Raw genomic sequence first — 23249 nt, 5'->3', positions numbered from 1 at the left:
TACCGCAAGCGCACCGCGGGTCATGTGACAAGAACTAACCAATCAGCTTCATCCTTTCCCATAACAACGTTGAAAGCTCAGCTAAGATGAAGGAATAGGTGACCATAGCTGTATATGGATTGCCATTTTGAAATAAATTTAGTAGCAGAGCTACTGCGAGCGATTTTTAGTGCTGCAAATCCATTTATCCTTTGCTGAAATTTCCGCATCTTCATGGAGAGAGCACGTCATGGTTGCTTAGCAAAGGCAGGTGCCTCAGGAGCGCTTCTGCCCGAGCGCTTTGGAAAGAAGGAAAAAGCGGCGCGCCTAGCGTTTTCCACGCGTTTTAGGCGCGATATGTGAATGGCCCCTAACATGTTCATGCTTTGTTAAAAACCCCGGGGGCGGGGTTTATCTGGATTCATGACCTACTGTAACAGACCCGGGAAGAAGCTCGTTGTAGTCCCTTATCAGTTAGATCAATCAAGGTTTGTCTGGACACTTTTTCCTTAACCTCGCGCCTTACAGAATTTTTCTTGCTATTTTCTTTTCATTTTCACTTTTGTCATTTTGTAAACAAACATAAATTTGATGTGGTGACTCTTTAAACTTTCTTTTTTTTTGTTCCAGGAAACCCCCCAAAAATTAATTACCTCAATGACAGTAACTGATGTTTCAGCTGCTGTGAAAATATTTTTCTAAAAATAAAATAATATTTTTCTAAAAGTAAAATAAGAAAATCAGCATTGCAAGAACAAACAAATTTATACTGGCTCATCAAAGTATCTTTATTGAGCAGAACTAAAAATCAATTTTTGCTAAAACTCAAGTCAGTCAGAGTTGTTGCCTTACTCTTATTTTTTACAGTGCAGTTGAGATTGTGCCGATCCAGAGAATAGTGTGGCATTTTGTGTAAAAATTTCAGCAGATCTTAAACACTGTTCCCACACGGCAGCCAAGTGTGGGCAGTCAACTCCTAATCTCAAATTCCAAAAGCGAAGATCCAGCCAGAGGAGAGGGATTATTGGGGAAACTAGGGAAGTCATTTGGATGGGTATTAAAAAGGAGGCAAACGCTTCCTCATGAGGGTTTGATGAATGGCCATCTTGACCTCGGCAAATAAGTAGTATGCCTAGTAAAACAACTAAAGGCTGTGTAAACATGATACAATTAAAGTGAAATGCACTGAATAGGTGGAGGTCATAGAAGATGTCATATAAACAGATGCTGGTTTATAAAAAAAAAAATTGTGAATTTGTTTTGCACACTGAGCTAGAATACAAGAAAAGTGAGTCACGCTCAGTGGTGTGTGAAAGACGAATGGATCTACTGAGAATTGGACTGTAGATATTGTTTGAATCATTACAGAGCTGGAGACTCGCTATATTTAAACTGCTTGTTGAGATGAATCAGAGTTTTTATTACGTTTTGCTGTGGTTGATGTTCAGACAACACCAAATTCAGGAAAAGGTTTCTGCAGAGACGCTTTCCAGTTTGTTTCGAGCTATTCTGTGTTGAATCATGTTGAATTTTGATTCATTGAGTCAGGATTTCCTCCAGTGTGGTGGGCGGAGTTGTGGGCGGGGCCATTTCTCACGGGCCTCATTTCTCAAAGCTGAAGGGCCAAACATCAAAGCCTCGAAATGATAATCACCACGCCTGATGTGTTTACTGCATTTCAAAGGGGCGAGTGAGTTTATTATCTTCAGTTATGTTGCACGTGTCTAATGAGTCTTTTGTTTGTCATATCTCAGAATTTCCATTGTTCCTTTCTCGGTTCTTTGCTGGTGAAGAAATGTCACATTATTCATGTTGCACGCAGAAGCTTTCATGTCGAGAGAAAGCCTTTGAAATGTCAAAACCATGGCAGGTAAAGTGTCCTGATGTTTTTCAAGTGTTAAATTCACTTTGTGCGTCTTAAGGAGGCTTTAGAGTTGACAATATTAATCTAGACGCTTACATTTCCTGAAAAAAGTCCTATGTGTTAATACGGCAAAAAATATTATTTATGCTTTGCAAGTGTGAAAAGGTTGTGCCATCATTTTTGTCCTATGTGCTTTCTACATATTTCCATTGATGTATAAACCTATTAGGATCTGACAATATTTGGCTGAGATACAACTGTTTGAAAATCTGGAATCTGACGGTGAAAAAAAAGCAAAATACTGAGAAAATCGCATTTGAAATAAAGTCCTTAGCCATGCATATTACTAATCAAAAAATAGGTTTTGATATATTAACGGTAGGAAATATCTTCATGGAACATGATCTTTACTTAATATCCTAATGATTTTTGGCATAAAAGAAAAATCAATAATTTTGACTCATACAATGTTTTTTGGGACTATTGCTATAAATTTACCCCAGCGACTTGAGACCGGTTTTGTGATCCAGGGTCACAAATATGCTTCTTCAAAATGCATAAGAAACATTGTCGTGATGATACATCCCTTGACATGTTTAATTTTTAAACGCACTTTACGTTTAAAAACCGAAATGTTCCACATGTGTTACAATTTAGTATAAATGTTAGAAACGTACCAAGCAGGTATTTGAACATCCCCAAACGCTTAATTTTGGCTGTATAAATGTTTGTACGACTAAAATGTAGCATTTCGAAGTTGCAGTATGGTACAGCCGGAGTCTGAGCAGTAGCTATTCGCTGAGGGATGAGTTAGTTTAATACACAGCATGGATGATTTTAACACTAAGTTTTAGTGATAGGGCGATACATTTGAAATAGGTGGGCATTAATGTGATGTTGAGAGTTCAGCGAGGATAGCATGATCTCTCTCTCTCTGTATCTAACTCTCACCCACACGCTCTCCCTCAGTGATCGGGCACTGAAGGTCAGTGGGGGTGTTCTTGCATTGTACCAGACATAAGTGGGCTAATAACCTGGCAAATATGAGTGTGTATGTTCGTGTATTGACGTCGGTGCGTCTGCATGTAAATTGCTGTCACACAATCCATGGTTAAAGCTCCAGGCAGTAATCCATTTCACACTTTGGGTTATTTTGTGGCATCCACAATCTTAAAACACGCCAACGGCACACCACCTAATCCTGCCAAATAAAGCCACGCTATACAGGATCCACGCACTGCAGAAACGCTGCATCGCCATGGTAATCTAGCATACGTCACTGCTTATGTTTATATGTTTGGTTTTTTGAGTAAGGACAGTATCTCAATTCTTATGAAGGCCCGTACAGATCAAAACTATAAATAGGTCTGGTCCTGGATGATAAAGTTATCATCTGAATATGCTACCTGCAACATGTTGACCTTAACTAGCTTAACCTGTTTTTCCATCATGGCAGTAGATCTCCAGTAGATGTGGCAATGCTAAATGTGCAGCTTCATATACTGGCTAGAGGCCAAGCCTGAAGGGCTGTAGTTACCTGTATGACCTTCTCTTATTATTTTCGTCCAATGGGAGTCTATGGCAGCCTTATGAAGAGAACATAGGAAAATGAGGAAAATTGGCACACTTGTAGTGATGGTCAAGAATAGTGATCTGACCAATTTTGGGGTCTCTAGGACCAACTCTATAGCGCCACCAGCAGTTCAAATATTCAACATTAAAATGGTAATAACTCTTGAATCCCTAATTCTAGAAAAAAATCAAGTAGTACACCTGATTACTCTCTTAATGCTAAACACATTAAATAGCTTACTTTAAGACTACACCCATTACAGTAGTGGCCATTTTGAAAAGTAAAGTATTCAGTTTTTTTTCTCCTTCAAATATGGTCCAATTCTTCCCTAAATGTGCTCACATATTCTTTGTAATATAGAAATGACTGAACAGAATTTTTTGACCTACTTGTGAAAAAGAAAAAAAGTTATGACGCTGTGAAGTTAACAAGGTCGACCCGAAATTGGTTCAGAGGTTGTATCTCGGCCAAACTTTGATCATCAACACAAAACATGGTACGCATGATCTGAGGGCCCATGCCAAAGTTGGGAACAGCCCCACCTATGGGTGACGAGTTACCAAAAATACACATTTTAGCTCACAACTTTTGAACTGTTAGTCAGAAAATCATGATCCTGGTTGTCATGCCAAATCTGTGGATGTCAATTGCCAGGATTGGTCGAAGCATGTGTCCGCCATTTTGAAATTTGTCATAAATTGTAATATCTTTTGAACATTTGGACATATCTGCATAAAAATTGGTGGGGAACATCAGCACCATGCACAAATGAGACTTTTCAGCTATCAGTTTAACCATAAGCTACATTAACATTTTTTAGCTTAGCATGCTAATCTGGCAATAATGCTAAATCATGCTTTCGTGAGCTCATTCTCATACCTTAACCTCTCCTCGGCAGCCTGTTGAACATGCATCAACTGAGTGGCGCACTCTGCTAAGCTGCTGACCCTGAATCTTTGAGGTTGTGGGTTTGAATCTTCTGTTCCAGATTTTCAACGTGTGTTCGTATTGAATCAGAAACATGTTTTGGTCATTCTCAGGAATCGCCTCGGAATCGCTTCTTGCAACTATATTTTTGTATGATGATTTGAGAAGGGTAAAGTTAATTCAAGGGTCAATCTCTTAATAAATATAGAAAGCTGAATACAGTTTGGCCAAACAACTTTAAAATAAACAAAGGCATGCAAATCAAATTTAAAGGGGACCTTATGCAAATGCCTTATGCCATTTATAAGGTGTTTGAACACAGTTGTGTGGCCGCAGTGTGTGAAAACAACCAGCCTATGGTAAATCAGCTCCACCCACATCAGCTCCACACAAAATATCACACGTTTGTTTCCCAAATTGCCTTTCTGAAAGAGCACTCTGTAAGGCTAATGTTGCTAAAGCTACCATTATTCGGTCTGTCTGTTTTCACTGATGCTGCCTTCACGTGCTACCAGAATGATCGTAAATAGGAATGTGGTAGTTATTAATTGCATTATTAATTTGCGTTATTAATTTGTCGAGCTCATAATCACAAGTGGAACTTATAAAGTTGGTTAAACCACATGATGGCACCATGAGTTATTTTTATTGTATATATATATATATAATATATATATATATATATATATATATATATATACTATGGCATTATACCATTATGACATTTTAAATATGTACAAAATGTGAAATCCAGATAATGTAAATAATTTACTCAAATTAATTACTTATACATACATCATATACATTATTATTTACTAATGAAAGCACACATATTGCATTATGTAAAATTTCACATATATAACGTCATATTCATTTACTAAATATAAACTATTACAATATACAATTTGTAAATATCACGTGTGTGTGTGTTTGTATATATATATATATATATATATACAAACACACACACACACACACACATATATATACAAACACACACACACACACACACACACACACATTATTTGTTTTACTAAATGTAAATACATTACACTATGCAATATGTATATACACATGTAAATAATATTTACATATTGCATATTGCAGCTTCAAACTCTTTCTGATTGATAGCGAATGACCTTTATGTGTTCATTCCAGCCATGAAACCCATCACTTTATTACTCTTTGACTCTCTCAGACAAGTTCACCAAAGCATTATAGACAGAACTGTCTTCTGCGTGTTAAAACTAGAGTCAGTTAATTAAATCTGAATGCGAGCGTGAAGCTGCATGCCGAAGAAGGAAGAAAGAGGATTTTCTGAGTAACTGTCAGCTTAACCATTAAAAACCGCAAACCCACACGTACCCTGTCAACAGCCCTACCCTGCAATGACAACACCCACTCTGAGCAGGGGGCCCCTGTACACACACACACACACAGACACACCAGGATGTGTTTGAACGTCACAGAGTATCTATGTATATGTGTATGTGCACATATACGTGGGCAGCCAAGTGTGCGTGGGTGTGTTTGAGTAGGAAGACACGCTTGAGTCGCATAGGCATAGCAAATTAAAGGAATCTTAGTTTTGTTTTTCATCACCACCCCCTTTTTTTTCTCTCGCTCCTTCTCTTTTTCCTCATGTTTCTCAGGTTTATGTTAGAGGTCACCTCTTTCCAGATACGAAAGGAAAAAGATCATGTATGGTGTACGTATATAAATATCTACATATACACATGCTTTTACTTGCACGTTATGTGCATGTATATGTCGTCATCATTTTTGTCCTGAGTAATATTGTTAAATGTTAACGCATCTTTGCAAAGTTTTATATTTATACATTTACAAATGTGTATGTTGTCTTCATTTTTGTTTTATAAATAGCAAAAAAAACGTACAGTATGTTTTCAAAAGCACCTTTTTTCCACAACATTAAAGAGATGAAGTTTGTTGACAAGTTGTGCCATTTGTTAATGGATCCTTTGCAACATTTTTAAAACACTTAATCTAATTGTACACTTTACATTCAGGTATGTACATATTGTCTTCATTTTTGTACTTAAAAGAACGATAAATTCTAGTTATTTATCAAATTATAGTTATTTTTTCACAACTTTGAAGAACCTTTATGCCATATGTTAACATATCATTTGCAATGTTTTTAAAATGTTTCCTCTAAATGTATTTTACGTTTAAGTACATATTGTCTTAATTCTTCAGATGCAACAGAATTTTTTTTTGTCATTTTTCAAACGCGCCTTTTCGCAACATTTAAGAAATGTTATGCCATTTTTAAAGCATCATTTTCAACGTATTTAGAATATTTTATCTAAATGTACATTTTACATTTAGGTACATATTGTCATACATATTGCCTTTGTTTTTTTAGATACAACTAAAATAAATTGTAGCTAGTCATTTTTCAAATACGCTTTTTCAGAACATTGATTAAACTTTATGCCTTTTGTTAACACATACTTTGCAACGTTTTTAGAACGTTTTATCTAAATTTACATTTAGGTATGTATATATATCGTCTTAATTTTTAAGTATTTGTATTGTATTGCAAATGGCACAAAAACTTTGTGCCATTTGTTAATGCATGCTTTACAACGTTTTTAAAATTTGCATCTGAATGTACATTTTAAGTTATTTAAAGTATGTAAATATTGTCACAACAGATTCTTTTTCTTAGTGGTTTTCAAATGCATTGTGTTGTAATTGTAAATGCATTGCAATGTTCAAGAAACATTTTACCATATTTAAATATATATACACACAAATAAACAAATATGCATTGTTTACAACAGCAAGAGACAAGAGAGACACTGTGATATCGAAACAAAGAAAATCATCACATTCCCCTGAGAGCAGATGCGTTTTACGAAACCCCAGTAAAAGGATTCATGTTTGCAGGCAAGGTGCTGTCGCTTGTCATTTTTATCACATAAGATGGAAACTCTTTTGTTTCAGGGAACAGACCAACATGAAAGTGGGAGTTGACAGCAACCACCACGCACTTCCTCCCAGGGGCTGTTCGTTGTGCCCAGCCTCCTTCCCAAAATAGCTTGAGAAGTTGCTCAGGCAGATGGGAGGCTGCTGATGCACCCCTCTATCTAAAGATCCAGCCTTTAAGATACATGACTACATTTCAGCTTAATATGCAGCTTGTGCATTTTTCAAGCTAGTGTGGAGGAAAAACAAAACATTATTTAATTCTATATGTGGATTCTACTGTGGTGTTGGTTTAGGTGTTTATTTAAAGCTGTAATTTTACTGAGATGTATGAAAGAAAAAAACTTTCTGACTATTTTGAATGTACATTTCTATAGCGGTATACTCAAGTGGGTTTCGGGGGGATTTTGCGCTCAAGAGAGCGTGAGTAAATTTCCTGCGGGGTTTACTTGCTGAATGCATAAATGCAATCTGCATTGTAAGTTGCAAGTGGTCTTGCAATGTTTAGAGATTACAGTATGCGTTTCCGAAAACCAAAATCAAAATGTCACATGCATTTTTAACATACGGTAATTAGAATGTAAATATTTTGTGTCGCTTCTGCTTAAGAGTTTAAATTTTAAAATTAAGAGAAATAGAAGTAAAAATTTACTCGTCACTCTCAGGCCTTCCAAGACGAGTTTGTTTCTTAATGGGAACAGATTTGGAGATATTTAGCATTACATCACTTAATCAGCAATGGATCCTCTGTAGTGAATGGGTGCCGTCAGAATGAAAAGGTTGACTCATCTGTTTTAGGAGATAAATATATGGCCAGGTCAAGCACTATTTACAAGTGAAAACAGTCCTAAACAGTTAAACTAAAAAAAAATATATGTTAATGGATTTGAGATATGAGAAATATGATATGGGATATAAGAAAACAACAAAGGATGGACATGTCTTTAGGTTGTAATTCTTACGGATTATTGACTCTTTTGGCTAAAAGTGACTTTTAAAGTTTAAACACCATAATAGTGTATTTGTTACTTAAACACGTGCAACTTTTCCCTTCAGTGAACGTTAATCAATGGACTGGAGCCAGCTTCATGGCCTTATTGATTTATTGTTATAATGTTTTCATCAGCTGTTTGGACTCTCATTCTGGCGGCACCATTCACAGCAGAGCATCCATTGGTGAGCAAAGTGATAATGGTAGATTTCTCCAAACCTGTTCCGATGAAGAAACAAATGAATCTACATCATGGATGACCTGAGGGTGTGTATTTTCTTCATAAAATTTCATTTTCATCTGATATGAACTATAAGACCGATAAAACCATCCCCTCTTCGCATAGCTCCAATTACTGTATAATATATATATATGTGTGTGTGTGTGTGTGTGTGGGCATGTTTTTGTGACATATCAGGACACAACTCTGTATAATGACATGGGTATGACACAGGTATTACAAGAAGAGGGTGACTTATGAGGACATAACTCACGTCCCCATTTTTCAAAACGCTTATAAATCATACAGAAATAGTTTTTTTTTTTTTTTTTTGAGAAAGTAAAAATGCACAAAGTTTCCTGTGAGGGTTAGGGTTAGCTGTAGGGTTGGTGTAGAGCCATAGAATATACAGTTTGTACAGTATAAAAACCATTACGCCTATGGGATGTCCCCACTTTTCACAAAAACAAACGCGTGTGTGTTTTTTGAACCATGTATTTAACCTGAAATTTTATATCGAAACCAAACCTACCACAATAGACATTTACTGTAGTAAAAGTGTGATAACTTTCCCGGGTTTCCCTTATTTACATCTACGAACATGGCCACCTCAAAACTACACGCATATGCTGTACTGAAGGCTGTGTGGTTTCATGTCGAAAAACACACACACACGGTATTACCGATTAATATTCCTCAATATGTCATCATGACCGTTCAGGTCTTCTCTCTTTCTCTCTCGGCATTCCGTCCCACGCGCGCAACTCCGCCCACGCGAGGATTTGCGTCAACCCGGCGCGTGGGAGTGAGACAGCAATGCAGCTTACATCGGAATATCCCCGCACAAGAGAGAAAGAGACAGTGCAAAGGAGAGACAGCACCGATGAGCCTTCAACAGACTTTCTCTCCTTCGCGAGAGGCGGAGCGCTGCCTCGAGACAGCGGCCAGCACCGGGAGCAGTCGCGCGCACCAGCTACGAAAGAGAGGTACGTAAACCCGAGTACTAATAGAAACATTTCATACATAGAGGTACAGATGAGGAGGGTAGAGAATCAAAGCATGCTGATTTGAGATGGGTATATTGACTCAGTATCTGAGTTATTTGCATGCATTCATCTCGTAGAGATTGTGAAGCAATAGTTTTGAGATCGCAAGTGAGTTTGGAGGGGAACCTGTTCTTGTTTTTGTGGATAATGGTGTAATGCACAGCTGTGTTTGCAACTATTTGTCATTGCATTTAAATGGGGCGTGATGGTGAAAGATCTGGTCGATGGGTTTGATCTTTTTATCTATGTGCACATGAGCAAGGCACTCAAACCCTGGTTATGCCAAGTGGATAGTACCTGAAATAACTTTAAATTAAGTCACTTGGAATGATCAAATCTGCTTAATAAGTAGTACATAAAAGTTAAAATAAATTAAAATGAAGATCATCTTTTCACTGCTTGCTGCAAACATTAGAAGATAGATTGCTCATTCATTAACAGTTAACATCACTCATTTCCAGTTGAGAGTAGGACAAATGTATTGAAAGTTTGCAACTTTTGTGAGTAAACTTTGTGACCCTCCGACTGGATATGATGTATAGACCTTAGTCAGGACTTACTGAATTTTTACATGGTTGAAAACTGTGTGCTGGTACTAGATCATGTAATTTTGACGACTTCCAAAATAGTTTTTAAGAGCTTTTGTACACTGAAAGTTGTTAAAGAAAATGTTGTTAAAGAAAAGTCAAATCTGTTGAACACTGTATTTCTATCCCTCACAGCCTTGTTTTCATTCTTGTAGAAAATTAAATATGGCTCTACGCTGACTAAGCACTATACCGTTTAAAACTATGTGCGCAGAGTCAGAATGATCAATCTTTTTAAAAATTGTATCCTTGTTCATTTTTTTATGTTGTTGTTTTACGCAGTTTTCCCTCCAAAAAGTTTTGACGATAATTTTTCCATTAGGCTATGACTAGCTTAATAATTAAACATCACATATTCTTAAAAATAAAGCTCCTTGATGGGGGATTTTTGCAGCGATGCCATGACCTCTTAAAAATTAAGGTTCTTCACTGGCATCAGTGGTTTGATGGAGAACCTTTAACATGCACATGACCTTTCCTTTGCACAAAATGTCCTTTTTAGTGGATTATAATTTTCTTCAAATTATTAAAATGTCTTTTACACTAAGAAAAATATATATATTTTAGGTACTTTTTACTGAAAGTGTTTTTGTGGAACCTAAAATGCTTCTTCCACACTCTTAGAAATAAAGTTTCTTTATTGGCATCAGTGTTTCCACGAAGAACTTTAGACATCCACTGAAGGTTCTTTAAAGTGGAAAAAGGTTCTTTAGATAATTAAATGTTCTTCACACACCGATAAAATGATTCTTTTAAGAACTGTTCACCAAAAGGTTCTTTGCTGAACCAGAAATGGTTCTTCTGTGACATTGCTGCAAAAACACCTTGATTTTTAAGATTGTATAGTAAAAGTACTAAACTTTCAGACAGTCATAATGTGAGTTCACGGACCTGTCCTGGGAAATAAATAACATTGGTGAGCATTGCTTCTTGGTGAATTGAAATGTTTCTTGAAATGACAATGCTTTGTTTTGTTCTGCGTTTGCATGTGTAGCCATGTCAGTGCTGCTGCCACGTTCCTTGGGCGAGCTGCAACTGTACCGGATCCTGCAGAAGGCCAACTTGCTCTGCTACTACGAAGCCTTCATCCAGCAGGGCGGCGACGATGTGCAGCAGCTCTGCGAGGCCGGCGAGGAAGAGTTCCTAGAGATCATGGCCCTTGTAGGAATGGCAAACAAACCCCTTCACGTTCGAAGACTCCAGAAGTCTCTACGGGATTGGGTCACCAACCCTTCCATCTTCAACCAACCGTTGACGTCTCTTCCCGCTTGCAGTATACCGGTGTACAAGCTACCCGAAAGTTCCCACAGCAACGGGCAACAGAACCAGCTTGCTGTTCCGAGAGCATTATTACCCACAAGCCCCAGTCCTGGAAGACTGGATCTCAGCAGGGATGGGACGCCAGGTTGCTCCCCGCTCCAAGGGGCTAGCGAGAGTCGTTTTTGGGGAAGCGAGAGCGAACACAGCCTGTCTCCATCTGGAGCTTGTTCCCCATGTTCACCCCTCGACGCTCTAGATGCTCTCGATTCTGCTGCTGTCCAATGCGTGATGGAGTGCGTAGAGCGACTAGCCCAAACTTTGCCCAGGAGCGACCCCACGGAAGTCAAAGAACACATCCGTGCCAATAAGAAGCTCAGCAAGATGATCGGCCATATATGCGAGATGAGCGAAGACAATCCACAGAAGGAGGCAGAGATTCGGAAATACAGCGCCATCTATGGACGGTTCGATTCCAAGCGGCGGGACGGCCGGCAGCTTACGATGCACGAGGTTGGTTCGAATGCTAAGGTATTGATATTGTTGATTGTGCGGATTGACAGAAATTGCTGTTCCATACATTCTTAAAAATAATGGTTTTGTTGTTTTTTGATTTATCATCCATGGAATATTTCTACTCTACAAAAGTTCTTTATAGGAGAAAACGTATATTTTTAGTTTTTTTAATTCCTCTTCATACTAAGTAAAAAGTGGCGCTTTTGTTTATTGTTTAGCTAACAGTCAACGAAGCATCTGCTCAGCTGTGCATGAAAGATCTGTCGCTGCTGACCCGAAGAGATGAACTTTTCTCACTGGCCAGGCAGATTTCACGTGAAGTTACCTACAAATACACCCGCAGGAGCAGCAGGTAAGAAGCAATTCTTCTCGACATTTGATTTTTAAAGAAAAGTAATTGTTGAAATAGTAGATTAACACATTTGATTTAAAAAATATATTTAAACAAAAGTAAGATACTCCATAATACCATATTTTAAATTGGGTGAGGGACGTTCTTGTTCTAAATAGTGTTTTATTGGTCTTTTGACCTTGTGAACAAGATGATTAATCAATATTCTTTTCAACATCCCATAAGAGCTTCATAGAGTACATTAGCATTTGCAAACGTCACATTACCAGACAAACATTTATGATTTTTTTAAATTTTGAGCTTTGCCACTTTTCATGGTCTTTATTTATTCATATAAGGAGCATCTGTTTGTACAGTAAATGTTATTTAATTAAAATTGTTTTACCACAAAGATAGTATAAAGCACAAAATACATCTTCATTTTAGGTCCCAATGTGGTGAAGAAGATGAACCATCTCCCAAGAGGATCAAATCTGAAGTAAGTTCTCTAGATTCAGTTCATATTCATAAACCTCACTGCGACAAATTGCTTTATTTGCATGAGATTCCTCAACTTTGCAATCATTTCGAGCTCCAGGTGGTTTCTCGGGACTTCTTTATTAGTTTTGCATTCCTGTCATGATATTTATTGCCAGCCGCCTTCCCATTGTGTCTGAATTAGCATTGTGTTTGTGTGTGCACTCTCTCTGTTAATAATCTCAGGAGAATAATTACTGTCATGATTCACTCTGAAATGTCGCGTTCACACAGCTTTTCCCATGAGCGACGGGCTGCGCCTCTGGGCGAACATCTAAAAGTAAATGATATCGTTGTTTCCGTAGCTCCGTAGGGCCTCTAAGTCAACGAAACCGTTGCAAACAAAGCTCTCAAGATGTCAAATTAAAACACTGTGATCGGTTTTAGTTGGCTTTAAAAAGCTTGTTTTTAACGGAAGTTGTTTTTGTGGGGTTCTCTGGATAAAGAAAAGCTTAGTACACAAACGCGCAATCATTAATTTGCACAGGCGGAGAAGTACACAGTGGACTGAAAGACATAATTGACATCATCCTGTGGGTGCTTACCCACGCATGCCTGTCTCTGCCTGAGTCTAACGTCATATGTGGACACACCAGCTCTCTCTCACACACACACACACACACACACACACACACACATGTGATGACCTAAGAGGAAAATGCGGAGGTTGTCAAGGGGCGACATGAGGTGTAAATTCGTTCAAAGGTGACAACGACCAGAGATGCAAATAAATGAAGCCATCATGGAGATATAAAACACTTTCAATTCTGTCTCAGCTAATTTTGTTGAAAGTTTGGCATGAGCTCATCTATTTCTTTCACTTTTTCTCACCTTCTCTTAGGATGGTGTGTATGATTTACAGGAGGCTCTTCACGTTCTTCATACGCGTCAAGAGACGGTGAGAGAACAGCTCGCAATCGCCAAATCAAAAGGAGAGGAGACAATCAGACATAGTCTACAGGTAGTCTGCAATAAGTTGATGTATCGTTATAGTTTGAACGTTGTTTTATTGTTGGAATTTTTCAGAAGAATATTGTTGGAATGTTGCTTCAAAAAACGGAATTATTTCAACTTGTCGTTTTAATGTTTTTTTTAGCAATGTTTGCTTCAAGTTGCTTGTTTGGAAACAATGTTTGTTTGAATTTCAGGTTTTGAAAGAGTTTCGAACTTTTTTTTTTCAAACGGTTTAAATTCTGATGAAAACAGCTTTCAAAAAAACTTTTTCAAACAACAACAAAAAAAGATCATTAGTCTAAACAATGTTGAAACAAACATTACAAGAACAAAGTTCAAACAAGTTAGAATTAAACTTGAACTACAGTATGTTTGGAAACAACGTTTAGTTAAAAGTTTAGTTTGAAATTTAGTTTCAAAGTTATTTGAACTTTGCTCAAAACATTATTTTGAATAAATGTTTGAAATCTTTGTTTGAACATCTGTTTTTCAGTTGTTTTAAAATGTTTGCTTTTGAAAACTTAGCTTTTTTTGATACCTTGTTGTGAAAATCTTTTACCTTCAGGTACAGCTGGACTCTCTGTTGGCAAAGCAGGTGGAGCTCTTGCGTGACGCTGCCGTTCAAGAGAGACTAAAATCGTTGGACTGGCGGATTCCAACTGCAGCACTGAAATACCTCGCTCCCACTGCTCAACACTGCAACAACGGCCTTTCACATCTCTCTGGTACATTTCTCCTCCTCTTCTTTGTTACTTACTGCTACTTTGCATTTGCATTAGTTTCAAGTGTTCATATCAGTAGTTAAGTTTATGTAACTTTCTATTCTTAAATACAGGTGAGAGACCCCTTAACTTGCGCCTGACAGATGTGCCGCTGGGGAGGCAACTAGCCAATGAGCTCAAAAGACATCACAAACAGATCACAGAGGAACGACATCAAAACCAACAGACGTCCGAAGAGAGAATGGCAGCAGCCACAGGTTAGTGCTCAAAGCCAGACCATGACTGATTCTTCACAACTTTGGAGTTGGAAAATAATCTGGAGTGAAGCTATTAAAGAAAAAAAAAAAACATAATTTAGATTTGTACACTTTGAAAAAACAAACATTCTAAAAAGCGATCTTCTGCCTGATGTCATAGGTTCTCGAAGAATATTTAATTCTTTAGTTCTTTAGAAAACATTCTTTGAAGAACCTAGAATGTGAATATAACATTAAGACCTTAAGGTTTTGTACCAAAACCTAGTTTGAAAGAAATTAGTATTTTTAATCTCAGAAGATGCACTAAATTGACAGTAAATATTTTTACATTGTGACCAAAGATGCCTGTTGTTGTTGTTTACTTTTTATTCATCAGAGATTCCTAAAAAAATATTATTGTTACCACAAAAATATTAAGCAGCAGAACTGTTTTCAACACTGATGATTGTAAGAAATGTTTCTTAAACACTAATTCAGCATATTAGTATTATATCCGAAGGATCATTTGACAATAAAGACTGGAGTGATGATGCTGAAAATTCAGCTTTGCATCACAGGAATAAATAACATTTTATAGTATATTAAAATAATAAGCAGTTATTTTAAATTCTAATAATAGTAAACAATTTTTAGATTTTTTTTACTGCACTTTTGACAGTCTTTTTTTATACTGTTTTCCTTTCAATATTACATCACTACTATCGATGCTTGTATAAATATTTTTTGTTATTCAGTTATTTATGTTCACACTGTATGTCTTTTACAAATATTACAAGGCATCTAAATATATAAAGATAAAGCACATATTCTACTTTAGTTCAGTTTCACTCTAGTCGAAATGCATTCTAGGATTGCCACACAGTACACAAAATACATATGGTTCGGCTTTCAAATTTGGCCAAAACGTGGTATCTCTGAAGGCAGCGTTACGTTTGCCGCCTACCTTTTGGAACAACCTTCAAATGCTGTCTAGGTAGAGCGTTAATCTTGAAAGAGCCAGTGAAGAAACGCTGTACAGATTAAAATGGCTCTGGGCCCTGTTTTTGCATGCATGTTGTATCCTGGATTGGCACAGGTTTATCTCAGTATCATCCTGGCACATTGACACCTACACCGCTCCATTAAACCCTGATGTGTCAACGTAACGCATGTACCAGCAAGGCTTCAGAGAACTTTTTGTAATATATGCAATCTCTTGCATGCAAATGTCCCAGATGAAGGTAGCACTTTCTCTCTGAAACTCCTACCTGCCTGCGCAAGCTGCGTTAGCGCACTGCGAGTAGGTGAGGAAGGGGGTGAGGATTTACTCGTCTTTTTGACGTTTCGGGTTTTTTCTTCCGCCCAAATGTGGTGTTGACACTGATGTCAATCAGTGTCATTTACTGATCACACTGGTCGTTTGAACTGATTTGAATATCTGAAAAATACGTTTAATACCCTCAACTGTCAATTTGGTGACATAAATTTGAAACGTTAAAAAGTACCATCCTTTATTTTGGCGTAAGCTCTTTGTTTACTGGAAACTGCTGAATTGTGTTGAAAATTCCAGAATACTGAATTGCACCATTTGCACTTTTATGCTTGTTAAATTGTTTTTAAAACCACACAATGCACCAGTAACAGTGAAAAAAAGTGGTGTAGAAATTATTTTTATTGAAAAATTGGTTGCACTTTATTTTACAGTACGTGTACTTACTGTATAGTGTACTTATAGTGTATTTATCTAAGAAAGTTCTGGTAATACAAGGTTACTACATGGGGTAGGGTTAGATTTAGGAGTAGGTTTAGGGTAAGTACCTAGTTATTACATAGTTATTGAAATAACTATAATAAGTACATAGTATGTACACAAGGAGCAGGACTGTAAAATAAAGTGCTACCGAAAAAATGCTAGTAAACATCACACATACAAAGAAGCAGCAAGCAACATGTTGAAATAAACGTGACATTTTGAAGTAGAAAGACTTAAATGGTGTTTCCTCAAATGGCCTGAGGGTACTTAATTAAAATATTTTATTACTGAAGTTTGAAGAGAATTTTTGAAGAGTTTCGACATGATCAAACATGTATCTTTAAACTTGGTTCTTGGTTAGAAACTTAAAGCAATTATAATATTTAAGATTTGTATTTCAGAAAATGGGTCTCAGAAGGAGCCTGGGCTTTTGGACAAGAGAACCATCAAATCAGAACCAGAGGACTCCAGATAACATCTTCAGCCTCAAAGTGAAACTTGGATTTTGTTTGCTCAGTGGATTTAGTACTGAAACTGTGTGGCCTTAAGAACTGTAAATGACTAGAGATCCATTTATTTAGATTTTAAATTGTTTAAGAATTATTTTTATTTCTAATTTTAGAACAAAAAACTTGAATGTCTTGTGGTCTTGAAACTAAGACTGTATTTGTGCATCTTTTTGTACATAATCTGTGTTTGTTTATTTGATTGCATGTCTTATTCGTTACTATTTTTTTATTTAAAATATTCGTTAATTAACAGAAACACTGGAGTTTCGTAGAAAACCGTTGTGTAGTCCTAAGATAGTAGATAAGGTTAAATGATGACATTCATCTGTTCGTATCGTTTGTCGTTGAGGATGAACTTAACGTAAAAGAATACTTAATATGTAGAATTAGCTTTGCGTGTTTTTGCGATTGCGTCAGTTTCGATGTTAGTACAACAAAAGTTTATTGTGTATTTGTTACCAGCTCTAGCCTTGTTCTCAGTGTACGATGTTGTATATCTTGCTGTCGTTAAATGTTAACTGTTGCATTTTGACTGTGATTTTTCTTAAAAAAAAAAACATTTTATCAAACATGGGCTTTTGTAAGTTAGCTGTGATAATCTTCCAATCTGTATTTTTTTTTCTATACAAATTTGTTGTGTGTTTCACTCTTTATCTTGTCTTTGTAAAATCGTTCTACAAATAAAACCGAACTGGAAAAAACATTGTTAATGAGGTTTCTCTGTGGTTTGTAAACTTTTTTCTTCATTACATGGGTGTTTATAAAGTCAGTTTAAGACAAGTTTTCTAAAAATATGGAAACTTAAAGCCTGAAAATATCTAAAAGAAAAAAAAAACTTGAGAGGAAAATTTTTATTTTTAATGCTTTTGTGTTCTCTTGCAAAATGTTTGTGTTTCCTTGAGAAACGTTTTATTCGTTCACACTACTTTAGAAACTATACGAGAGGAAACTATATTTCAGAGCTTTTGAGAATAAAGCAAATGCAGACATTTTGCAAAAATAAACAAAAACAGCAAATAATAATAATAATAATAAACTGAATCCCCTAAATAATAAAATGATAAATTGTATAACAATATTGAAATTAAATTATATATAAAATATAACAAAATGTAAAAAAAAAAAAAAAAATGTTATTGCTTATAATTAAATATGTATTTAATATGTTACATCTATCGACCTATCTATGTTTTTCTGATCTTAAATCATTGATTTTTAGCTGTTTTCTGTTGTTGTTTTTCCTAAATCATCTGGTATATTCTGTTTTGTTAAAATATCTGGTCTTAAATGGTTTATTTTGTTTTCACTTAATTTGTAAATGTATAATGTTTTTTTTTTTTTTTTTTTTTGCTGTTTTTTAGTCTTATTTCAGATAAAACAACTGGGTTTAACTTTTTTTTGTTTGTTTGTTTTTGTTAAGTCAATTGGTTTTAGCTTGCTAATTTATGCTAGCAACATGCTAAGCAACACATTAGCAATATGCTAAATTAGGCTTATCATGCTAGAAACATCCTAAATCATTAAAACCATTTCACACTGAAAACCTTTAAACTTCATGCTACTTCAAACTTTCTGTTTAGGGTTTTTCAAGCCACCTTAAAGTTTGTCTACAAACCTTTTTTTTTTTTATCTAGTTCTGTATTTAATATTTGACATATAATACAGCAATAAACAAAATCAGCAAGTAATTGGAATATATTTACAATAAAGAATAAAATATTTAACAATATATATAATTTTATACATAATATAGAAAATAAAATGTATTAATAATAATTCAATATCTAATAATTTACAGCATTTACAATATTTACATATTTTACACCGAATAAATATTTTATCTATATAAAATAGATTTATAAAAATATAAATACAAAATAAGTATAAATATAAAATATATTTTAATGTATATTTTAATTTAATAATATTAATAGTAATAATTACATTAATTCACATGCAATGTTTATATATATATATATATATATATATATATATATATATATATATATATATATATATATATTCGAACCCAGGTCTCTCACACCAATGGCATGTGTCTAATCCACTGCGCCAACACCACCACATATATATATATATATATATATATATATATATATATATATATATATATATATATATATATACATATATATATATATATATATATATATATATATATATATATATATATATATATATACATATATATATACATATATATATATATATATATATATATATATATATATATATATATACACACACATACATTATGACAACAACATAGAATATGTCAAAACATATTTAGCTGTCTGTTTTATTATTATTTAAAAATATATTTAGCTGTTTGGCTGTCTGTTTTATTATTATGTAAAAACATATTTAGCTGTGTGTTTTATTATCCACACACACTACAGTGTGTGTGTGTGTGTGTGGGCATGTTTTTGTGACATAACAGGACACAACTCTGTATAATGACATGGGTATGACACAGGTATTACAAGAAGAGGGTGACTTATGAGGACATAACCCATGTCCCCATTTTTCAAAACGCTTATAAATCATACAGAATTAGTTTTTTTTTTTTTTTTTTGAGAAAGTAAAAATGCACAAAGTTTCCTGTGAGTGTTAGGGTTAGGGGTAGGGTTGGTGAAGGACCATAGAATATACAGTTTCTACATTATAAAAACCATTACGCCTATGGGATGTCCCCACTTTTCACAAAAACAAACGTGTGTGTGTGTGTGTGTGTGTGTGGATAATTAAACTTTACCGCCCATTTATCTTCGCCATTTAACTTTATATAAGCAAGGTTACAACTTAAAACAGTTCACTTAGAGATGCAGCCTGAAAAACACAGCTCTCAATCTGGAAGCACCTCATAAAATCAAGCTGATCCAAGCAGCTTCCTGTTCTGTTTATGTCTCACTCACACACACACGCACACGTTAATGCTAAAAATGCGCCCACGCTCCACACACACACACTCTCTTTTGCGTGTTCATCGGTCTCTTAGATCTACAGAAGCCTTACACGGGTGTTCCTCAGGAGAAACGTCATTGAACACCTACAGAACCATGTGTGTGTGTGTGTGTGTGTGTGTGTGAGCGGTTAGATCACTTGTGGTGACCCAGATGTGTGGGCGGGCGGTGCCTGGATGTGGGCGGAAACCTTTCAAACAGCACTGTCTGTGATGCAGGCTTTTGTCTTGATGAAAGTGTGATATAGTTAGATGCACTTATAGAGGGCTAGGCTTTTTTTGGTTAAAGAAAAAAAGAAAGCATTAATGAAGATTTCTTGAACTTTATTTTGGCTTGTCAAAGCAGGATTTCCCACGAGGCCTCTCCTGATATCTCACTGTAGATCTTCTCTCTGTGCAGTGATGGAGGAAACACTGAGAGGGTGACTTTAACAGCTGATTTATTCAAGATATTGGCCTACTGCTTTTAAAATCCACTTGAATTTTCTTGTGCATTAAAATGATAATATAATATAATATAATATAATATAATAAACATTATATTACACAAAATATATAATCCAATAAATTATCAAATATTAACAATATTCAACTTATATATAAAATATAACAATCAATATAACAATCAACAAACCATGTATATTTATTTTCACAAAATATATAAATATTTTTATTTAAATTTAAAAATATCTATAAATATTTTATAAAAATGTATGCATATATTTGTAATAAATGTATTCTAAAATATCAAAATAATGTTAATTAAAATGTATTAAATTGACCTAATAGGTAACTAATGGGTAAATCAAATATGTAAATAATAATCCAATTTTTGTAATTATTATTTGGTAATTGTTAGGTATTATTTATTTATTATTTGATATTTAAATATGTTTAAAGTCCTTTACAATGTTGGAAATTGAAAATTTGTATCGTATCCTCTGAAACACGTACGGTTGTTCATTTTCTGGTTACAATAATCTAATTCTGTCACTTTCGTTATTGCCCACAAGGTGGCAAGATAGCCCAAGACATCAGTACAGTACACTTCCATACAAGAGAAAGCTGCTAATAACGTAAATGCTATGCTAACACACACACACACACACACACACACACACACACACATATATATATATATATATATATATATAGTAACCTTGTGAAAGAAAAGAAAAGAACAAACCATGAATCAGTTGACATAACTAATCATTTAACAGATTAGCAAAAAAATGAATAAAAAAACACAGTTAGGACTCACTTTAAATGTGAATTAGCCTATATCAATTAGAAGTATAGGCTAGATGTTTAGGATCATAAGAGTTTTAAATCCACATTCAATAAAAACTCCTCTTTTGTCTGACGTCCAGCCCTTCAGTTTTAGACCACGCTGTCTCTGAAGCAGTCAGTGTTTGCATTAGCTATATAATATTCATAATTATACGGTGAGTACAGATTCAATCCACAGGTTCCTACACAGTCAACATAATATATTCATTTTCACAAAATATATAAATATTTTTATTTAAATTTTTAAATATTTATTAATATTTTATAAAAATGTATGCATATATTTGTAATAAATCTATTCTAAGATATCAAAATAACGTTAATTAAAATGTATTAAATTGACACACACACACACACACACACACACACATACATACAGTACATACATACATATATTCTTTGTGATGGCACAAGAAAGCGATGTTCACATGCAGAACACAAGCTTCTAGAGGACACATAAGTCTGATGTAATGAATTTAGGTAAATGGGTGCAGAGCCAGTGGTGGTTAGGTAAACATCAATGCGTTGAATTTTATGCGAGCAGTTATTGGTAGCCAGTGCAAATTGATAAACAGAGGTGTGACGTATTCTTTTTGGCTCATTAAAAATTAATCTTGCTGCCGCGTTCTGAATTAATTATAAAGGTTTGATAGAATTGGCTGGAAGACCTGCCAAGAGGGCATTGCAATAGTCCAGCCTGGACAGAACAACAGCTTGAACAAGGAGTTGTGCAGCATGTTCTGAAAGAAAGGGCTTGATCTTCTTGATGTTGAATAAAGCAAATCTGCAGGACCGGACAGTGTATATTCCATAATGGGAGAGAGTTTCATGAATGTGTTCAAAATAACACATTTCCATACTTCTCTTCTGCTCGTCTGTCATGTATACAGAGGACAGTAAGCAAGACAGAGCACACTGTGTTCGGCTTGATGTTGTATTTTCAGTGATTTTTAACATCACTTGTTGTGTTCATAACACTAGCATAAGCCTACAGTTTACTGTACAGTATAAATTGTACACCGCCTACTAATCTTATAATAAATATGCATTTTATAATATAATTATATTTATATAATATAATGATATATTATAATTGTGTTTGCAGTTCAATACAAATGGATCAAGAAGATAATGATAATGTTAATGAACTGATCAAATGTATTATTAAATTAATTTTATAATTTCATGTTTATTTAGGCTGTTTAGCCATATGTTACTTTTCTTGACTCATTTGTTCAGACTGCAAAAAGTAAACATTGATAAAATAATGTTATTTTATATATTACTATTAATTAATATATTTAATTATTAGTTAACAATAATTCATATTAATAAATGAGTTATATTAATACATCCATATAAACACATATCTTGTAAGAATGCAAAAATGATGCTTCTTGCATCAGATCAAGGCTGCATCTCATTTCTAGTTTTACTTGATCTTAGTGCTGCGTTCGACACCATAGATCATGACATACTCATACATCGATTACAAAACTATACAGGTATTCAAGGGCAGGCTCTAAGATGGTTTAGATCCTACCTGTCCGATCGCTACCATTTTGTTTACTTAAATGGGGAGTCACCTCATTTATCATCAGTAAAATATGGAGTGCCACAAGGATCCGTCCTAGGTCCCCTTCTATTTTCAATATACATGTTGCCCCTTGGTAATATTATTAGAAAATACGAATTAGCTTCCACTGTTATGCGGATGATACTCAGCTACAAATAATTTTCTCCAATTAAATTCGGATAAGACAGAGATAATAATTATTGGACCAAAAAACTCTACACAGAATCTTGTAGATTACAATCTGCAACTAGACGGATGCACTGCTACTTCCTCTACAGTCAAAAATCTGGGTGTTATATTAGACAGCAAATTGTCTTTTGAAAATCATATTTCCAATGTTACAAAAACTGCATTCTTCCATCTTGGAAACATTGCTAAGCTATGAAACATGTTATCTGTTCCTGATGTAGTAAAGCTAGTTCATGCATTTATGACCTCTAGACTGG

The 23249-nt window shown here is 35.0% G+C and overlaps 1 protein-coding gene across 1 annotated transcript; it reads left to right on the top strand.

Annotated features, from left to right (window-relative positions):
* Positions 1-11116: 11116 nt before the first annotated feature.
* On the top strand, positions 11117-17647 carry LOC113039472 (NGFI-A-binding protein 1-like). The gene is made up of 7 exons (XM_026197363.1): positions 11117-11912; positions 12134-12267; positions 12694-12745; positions 13625-13744; positions 14303-14462; positions 14573-14716; positions 16850-17647. The coding sequence occupies exons 1-7, from the start codon at positions 11139-11141 to the stop codon at positions 16921-16923; spliced, it is 1458 nt and encodes a 485-aa protein (XP_026053148.1). The 5' UTR covers positions 11117-11138; the 3' UTR covers positions 16924-17647.
* Positions 17648-23249: the final 5602 nt, after the last annotated feature.

This window comes from Carassius auratus, chromosome 22, assembly GCF_003368295.1.
Source record: "Carassius auratus strain Wakin chromosome 22, ASM336829v1, whole genome shotgun sequence".
NCBI lineage: Eukaryota > Metazoa > Chordata > Actinopteri > Cypriniformes > Cyprinidae > Carassius > Carassius auratus.
This window is presented reverse-complemented; position numbering and strand designations above follow the sequence as displayed.